General features: G+C 43.4%; 1 protein-coding gene across 1 annotated transcript; it reads left to right on the forward strand.

The window, feature by feature from the left end:
* LOC104700994 (protein FANTASTIC FOUR 1-like) lies at window positions 6508-7775 on the forward strand. The gene has a single exon (XM_010416614.2). The coding sequence runs from the start codon at window positions 6737-6739 to the stop codon at window positions 7580-7582; it is 846 nt and encodes a 281-aa protein (XP_010414916.1). The 5' UTR covers window positions 6508-6736; the 3' UTR covers window positions 7583-7775.

Below are 8106 nucleotides of genomic sequence, written 5' to 3' on the forward strand. Positions count from 1 at the left end.
AATGGGGGGGGGGAGAGATTTGACATAGCAAATATTAATAAGGGACAAATGGTTGGTAAAAGATTAAAAGAGAAGCAACGGTTGAGATTAAGTGAAGACCTTGCAACTATTAAACACCAAAAACAAACATTTATTTCTTTTAACGAATTGTTGTGAAAAAGTTTGTTAGACCTTCTTCTTCCTCTGGTTTTGGGCGATTGATTCCTCCTCTGCGAAGGACTCTTCTCTTTTGAAGTTCATGCAAGATGAATTTGAGATTTCCTTGTTTTATGAACATTGATTTCTCGGTTGGATTGTATTTGGTGGATCGATTGAATAAAATATTGATATGGAGTTAAGTTACTTGTTTCTTTATCACAGTGAAAGTTGTGACCTCTAAATGTAGCTAAGAACCATAGATAAAGAAAGAAGCTCGATTAAAAGGAATCGAGAAGCAAGAAAGAGATTAATGGGAGCACGAGATCGGACACGCGTCCAAGAACGCTCGAACGAGACCCGGACACCTCTCGGACACTCATATCACCTGCGGTAAACCAATGTGGCACCTATCAGTCCCCAAGGATCATCAAGGAGGAGCAAGACAAGGTCATCTAATGGGCAATTCCAAGCCAAGCTCCAACTTTTACACCAAAAGCACATGGCTAGCATCACTAATGAAGAGCCTTGGGTGAGACCAGCTTTGGGAAGCTTGTTTTGTATGTCTTCACCATCACGCTAGCGTGAAGACACCTCTAAGTCATTAAAAGGAGCTGTACTCTTTTTCCTACTTCGGGTTTGTCCCAATGGGTTTACCAAAGGGGTTTTAATGAGGCAGCGAACTCTAGTGCATCTCCACTTCGTCCCACTTGGCTCATGGCTTGGAAACATTCATTGACATACTAGGAGCCATGGAAGTGAAGATCCTATCAGCCATGTCCCACCAATGACATGGCAACCCTATCTCCTTCCTTCCTTTCTTTTATTTCCTTTGAACTCTCTTATGACCGTTGGATGGTCTTTGTTCTCTTTTTCTTTTGCTTTTACTTTATGGCCATGTGTATGGTTCAGATCATGGCCACGTTTTCTAGGGTTAAGTGTCCCCTTATGTAAGCTTTGCCTATATAAAGGCCTAAACTCTCTTTGTAAAAGGTTAGACTTGAATATAATTAATTTTCTCAAAGAGTGAATCTTTGTTTCTTGTCTTAACCCACTCCTTAGCCCAAGTCCGGGACTTGGCTCTTGAGAAACCCTAGGAGATTCACGAACTGGGTTCATAATCCCTTAGTCCTACCGTATCACGAGCCAAGCCATCTCTCGTGTATCATCGCATCAATCCACCGGTCTGTCCGCTGCATCTGTTTGTCCGTCCGTACGCAGCGTCCTATCGGTCCATTTCCTTGAGAACCGATCGGGTCGAGTTTCTTACCGAGACGTTTTCCCATCCGCTCACCCTTCCTGGAGATTGCCGAGTAGAGTTACTTGTCGGCTAATCTTTTCCCGCTTTCGTCCTATCTTTCCGTCTATCTCTTCCATAGATCGTCGAGTCGAGTTTCTCATCGGCCATCCTCCTCCATCCGTCCAACCTTGGTCCCAAGCCATCCCTATTCGCGTCCGTACGCTGTTCCGTGACCAGATCAGCGTCCGACCGTACGTCCGTCTGTCCGCAGCGTTCAGTCGTCCGTCCGCTGTGACTGATCGTCCGTCTGTACGTCCGCATGAATGACCGTGAACTGGGGTCACATCAGCTGGTATCAGAGCCAGGTTCCCTACAAGGTTGTATCTATCCTTTACCTTTCTGTTCTTGCATCTTTTATCATCCTTTGCATTCGCTGTGCTCTAGGTTGTTAGTTTCCATCTTGTTTTGTTCTTGGTTGTTCTTGCTTGTGTTCATAAGTGTTCTTAGATTGTTTGTGCTAGATCTGTTTTAGGTTGTGTTGCTTTTTGTTTTGCTGTTATAGGGTGCTAGATTCGTTTGTGCGTTGCATTATTGCTTTATTGTACTTTTTACCTTTTGTTTGGTAAGTATTTGGGATAAAAGTCACTTGGTTTCTACCACTTGCTTTTTGCTCTTTAAATCTCAGCCAAGTATTTTGTATTTCAAACTGGTCAAAACCACGTTTTTGAAATTTTGTGTGATCTAGGATTAGATTGTTTTTTGTGTGTTGGAGGATTAGCCACCTTCCAAGTCCTTTTGGTCAAGGCCACAACATGTGGACGTGGACAGCCATCTTTGAACCTTGTGGTCCATGAGCGAGTTGTCATCTTGACCTTTAGTGACTAGTTTAGCCAATCATTGGTTATTCTTTTATTTTGGCTTTATTTGATAAAGTTGTTTGTCTTGTTCTTCTTTTATTAGCCATAGAATAGTGTTTAGTTTCCCTTGGACATTTACTTAATCCCCTCCTCTTTTTCTTGCTTGTGAGGTACCATTGCCGCGTCACGATCGACGCGCCAATCGAGCCATTGATCGTACCGCTCGCATGACATCCGACCGTATAGCTGCATCAGAGTATCGTCATTTTTGCGTCATCGTCCAACGCTCTTATTATCATACCGCGTATCATCGTCCGTACCGATGTCCGACTATCGTTGGCCGTCCGTACCAGTCATCCGTACCAGTCATCCGTACCGACATCTGACCATCGTTGGCCGTTCGTGCCATCCGTCCGTACCAGTCGCCCGTACTGACGTCCGACCATCGTTGGCCGTCCGTGCCATCCGTCCATACCAGTCGCTTGTACCGACGTCCGAACACCGTTGGCCGTCCGTATCAGCCATCCGTACTGACGTCCGACCACCATTGGCCGTCTGTACCATTGCTCGCACAAGTCGTCCGTACCGTCGTCCGACCACCGTTGGCCGTCCGTACCATCGGCCGTATCTAGTTCCGAGGCCGCGATCGATAGCCCATGTTTGATTCAACATTGATCAAGTATGGAGCATGAAGATCCTTACTTTGATGATGAACCATGGTACGAAGAACACCATGGTACTGATCCGGAACAAGAGGCTACCAAGGACGCATCATGGTAAGAAGAGGACTACGAAGAAGGTCCGGATCAAGAGGAACACGATCATAGATCAGCGGACTACTATTGGCCTTCTACTTCACAAGCTATGCGCCATAGCAAGCCCATGGTGAATCTCTACGAAGATTCCGATAGTGATGACTTGGGATCTTTCTATACACCGTCCACATATCACTAAGAGCCCAAAAAGAAGTTCCCAAGACGCGCCCAAAGAATTCCGAGCTGGTCAACATACGCAACTCCGGCCAACAAGTCAAGCCGCAGCCTAGACAAAGCCAAGGTGAGCATTGTGGGATCTTGGATTAAGTCAAGGCAACAAGCCTTAAGGAGGCCGGTACATTCTCCCGGAACACCAAGTTTCATGGACGAGTTGATCTCTATGCAATCTCAACTCCAACATCTTGGAGAAATGTTGGGCCAGGTAGAGTCATCTTACACCCATGGAGAATCATCACGGCACCAACACCTTGCATCACCACGGACACCAAATCTGCGACCAAGTTCCAATCCGGACCGTGATGAGATACATAAGAAACGACATGTTCCGATAGTCCAATGTCGTGAGCTACCAACACGGTACAAGGAACCAGCCCAAGGAGACGTCCCTGCTCAGATCATACCGAGACCAAAGATACCAAAGACAGACATCAAGCCATGCGGCAAGCTAGCTGAAGGATCCGTGTCAAGGACGCAACCAGATCGTGAACCGAACAATAAAGAGGACGTCTATGGATCAGGAGGGATCATAGTGACCCCAGCCGAGCCGCTGGATCACCAAACTATTATACTCGGAGGTACACGTTCAGGCCATGAAGCGAACCACGGTCAATTCCTTACCGCTCCCGATCAAGAAAGAGCCGACACTCGGCCGCCATGTTCGGAGCAGGGCACAGTGCGTGAGTTCTCACCTGGAATGCGTACCAAGCCACTAGGAGAGGCCAAAGAAGAATCTGCCAGTGCAATCAACTTCATATCCGAAGTTCGCTTGTTAATGGGGAGTTTCAAGCAAGTTGAACCACCGAAGATGTCCATTGAAGTGTCTTTTCATTCGATTTTCTTCATGACTACTTCAAGTAGTATGCTCCAGCTGGGAGTTGCCAACAACGAGCCATCTTTCTCAACTCTTAGCGCCAAGGCCACTACCGCACAAGGTCACATGGTGGAGCACTATTGCAACTTTGGTGCGGATCAAACTTTTGTGTAGCATCCAGGAGAGTCTCAGCAAGCAACCAAGGTTCATGAAGGGATAGGAGCGACCAATTCCACTGGCCTAACCGGGGAAGTCTTATCCTTTTCTCTTAAGGCCTTACTTTTTCCTTTTGATTCCGGTAAGTTAAACCGTGGTTAAACTCTTGATGCTGCTGATTTGATTTTCCTTTTTGATCCTAGTGTTGAGCCGAGTTTTGAGGTCAAAACTTCTAGAAGAGGGAGGGAATGATGTGAGCACGGGATCGGACACGCGTCCAAGAACGCTCGAACGGGACTCGAACACCTCTCGGACACTCATATCACCCGCTGGACACCAATGTGGCACCTATCAGTCCCCAAGGATCATCAAGGAGGAGCAAGACAAGGTCATCTAATGGGCAGTTCCAAGCCAAGCTCCAACCTTTACACCAAAAGCACATGGCTACCATCACCAATGAAGAGCCTTGGGTGCAACCAGATTTGGGAAGCTTATTTTGTGTGTCTTCACCATCACGCTAGCGTGAAGACACCCCTAAGTCATTAGAAGGAGCTGTACTCTTTTTCCTACTTCGGGTTTGTCCCAATGGGTTTATCGAAGGGGTTTTAACGAGGCAGCGAACTCTAGTGCATCTCCACTTCGTCCCACTTGGCTCATGGCTTGGAGACATTCATTGACATGCTAGGAGCCAAGGAAGTGAAAATTCTATCAGCCACGTCCCACCAATGACGTGGTAATCCTATCTCGTTCCTTCCTTTCTTTTATTTCCTTTGAACTCTCTTATAACCGTTAGATGGTCTTTGTTCTCTTTTCCTTTTGCTTTTACTTTATTGCCATGTGTATGGTTCAGATCATGGCCACGTTTTCTAGGGTTAAGTGTCACCTTATGTAAGTCTTGCCTATATAAAGGCCTTAACCCTCTTTGTAAAAGGTTAGACTTGAATAGAATTAATTTTCCAAAAGAGTGAATTTTTGTTTCTTGTCTCAACCCTCTCCTTAGCCCAAGTCCGGAACTTGGCTCTTGAGAAACCCTAGGAGATTCACGAACAGGGTTCGTAATCCCCTAGTCCGACCGTTTCACGAACCGAGCCATCTCTCGTGTGTCGTCGCATCAATCCACCGGTCTGTCCGCTGCATCCGTTCGTCTGTCCGTACGCAGCGTGCTATCCATCCATTTCCCTAAGAACCGATCGGATCGAGTTTCTTACCAAGACGTTCTCCCGTCCGCTCACCCTTCCTGGAGATTGCCGAGTCGAGTTACTCGTCGGCTAATCTCATCCCGCTTCCGTCCTATCTTTCCGTCCATCTCTTCCGGAGATCGTCGAGTCGAGTTTCTCATCGGACATCCTCCTCCATCCGTCCAACCTTGGTCCCAAGCCATCCCTATTCGCGTCCGTACGCTGTTCCGTGACCAGATCACATCAGAGATGCTCGTCGGAGAAGAGAAGAGAGGCGATTTATCGAAGAAGAAATCATGGGATTAAAAATTGGCGATTTGTGAGTTAATGAGTCATTTACGTCCAATATGAATTCAAATTGGAATAGTTTCAGCTTAAGCCCACTCCATATCTACCTGCGACAAGAAGATAAACGACACATAAGGGTTTAACAACACTAAAACATCACAAACTTATAAAAGCTTAAATAATTTCATCTATGGTTTTACAAACGCTTAGATAGCAAATCCAAAACCTAAGAGAGAAGTTCGAGTTTTCTAGAGGTAGAGAGTAGAGAAGAAATAATGAGAGGGAGTGCACCTAAGAGAGAAGTTCGAAGTCTTCATCCTCTTCCTTATTCTATTTCTGTTTAGCGTTGTGTAAACTTTCTCAAGATAGATAGTGGAGGTCTTGTAGATTTCAAATAGGCCTATTTGTCAAATTTATCTTTCAATTCCTACCATTTTGATTTGCGTTTGTTTCACAATTTTCATCCAATAAAGACACAAGTGTGAAGTGTGTATTTACTAAAATTAGATTAGAATGTGTGGGTTTTAAAGTAAATTAAATTTAACGGGTAAAACAAATTGGTTCAGTTTTTTTAACAAATTATTTTATCGTCGGCCGTTGATAAACTACAAAACATGTCCGTATTAGATAAAGCTTGAACTTAAAAAAACAAAGCACACTAACCAATGCTCCACCTATAAATAGCCAAAAACACATGATATATGTGGGTTTTTGTATAATCAATCTTTTTAGATATTTTAATTGGCGAAAAGTAAAACAAACTGGTCAATTTTTCCTCTTTTTTTATTTTTTTATATATTTAAAAACAAGAAAGATAAGGAAAGAAAATTAAACCAATTAAAAGAAGTGAAAGAGATTGAAGTGTGAAGCAAAATCTGACGTGGGACAGATCATATGGTTCGGTGGCACCTTTATTCACCAAGCAAAACACGGCTTCTTTCGATCATCTCTTTTTCATTTTCTTTTTCTCTCTTATAGACAAAAAGGTGTAATAATTATTCATCAATCATCAGAATAATTACAAAAAATAAGGGAGGTATCTATCTTGTCACCCTCTCTCTCTCTTGTAACCCAAGATGAGCTTCTACAAAAGAAGCTTTCACTCTTTCCTCGACCAGACCAGCACCACAAAGATGTCGTTTGAATCCGGTCTTGCCCATGACGAGGTGAATGGTTTAATGTTGTGTACAGAGTATCTAGGGTTCGAGAGTTACGACATGAGGATGTCCGAGAACGAGGTGGACAATAAGATGACGTGTCATGCGGAGGTAGAGACCAAGATGGTCGATACAAATAGGTTAAAGACGAAGGAGAATGTGGTGGCGCGAGAGCAGAAAAGAGAGTTTCCTCCTCCTCTCTCGTCCTTGAACGGCCTAGGGCAACCGTCTTTTTATCTCCGGCCGGTGAGGAAAGACGGTAGATTGGAACTTACCCAAGTTATGATTGATCGACCAGAGATTTTCCATGCTTCCCGAGAAGATGGACGGTTGAGATTACATCTTGTCGATGGTGCTTATTGTGGTCCTGAAGAAATTGTGGAGTTAGAAGATGAACCAAAGGGTCTAGATAATGAGCATGAGAGCGAAGAGATAAGTAGATCTGATATTGAATGTGGTAGAGAGATCAATGGAGAAGACAATGATGCTACAAGTGATCAAGTGGTGGATCTATATACTATGATCAATGATGATAGTGGTACAAAAAGTTGGAGATGTAAAAGTGGCCATGAGGTCTCGGTGAATAGTGATAATGATGTTGCACATTTCCATGATGACCATGCCACGAGAGAATGGAGGTACAAGATTGTGGCAAGTATGAACCATAATGAGAACAATCGTCATCATCATATTCATCCATACCATCATCATAATAGTAACAATAACATGCATTTATGTACCCGGGCGTACGTGAAGACCAGGTGAAGTTATCAATGTTTTACGTGGCGGCTTGAAAGAGAAGAAAAAGTATATATATAAAAAAAAAAGGGACAGCTATTTTATTCTGGAAGCTTTGTAATTTGTTAGTTTAAATATTCGAAAAGTCAAAGGTTGGGTCTAATATGATAGCGTGTGAGTGTATATGTCGGGTATTGTTCATTTAAGATGCTTATGTATATATGAACTTTCTTTTGTTTGGTAAAATGCTTATGTATATGCATGCCTTCCACATTTGAAACATCTTGTTACAACTTTCAATTTTTTATACTGTATTAATTATTCTAACCATCTAATGTTGACTATAACTTTTTCTATTTTGTAAATTTATCATATAGTGTTGTAGAAGCAAACTTAGTTTTGGGATTAATTGGCACATCATGTTTAAAAATTGTTTTAGACCCTCGTAATCAGGAAAAACAAAAGGCAAATGTACGTAGAATGTCAACGAGTCTTATTGCTTATATCGGTCCAATTATTGTTGGTCATTCATATATATACGCGTGACGTTG

The sequence above is a fragment of the Camelina sativa genome, chromosome 7 (genome assembly GCF_000633955.1).
Source record: "Camelina sativa cultivar DH55 chromosome 7, Cs, whole genome shotgun sequence".
Lineage (NCBI taxonomy): Eukaryota > Viridiplantae > Streptophyta > Magnoliopsida > Brassicales > Brassicaceae > Camelina > Camelina sativa.

What these genes read in the sequence shown, in the direction of transcription:
- LOC104700994 (XM_010416614.2), top strand. Translation starts at nt 6,737, where the DNA reads ATGAGCTTCTACAAAAGAAGCTTTCACTCTTTCCTCGACCAGACCAGC.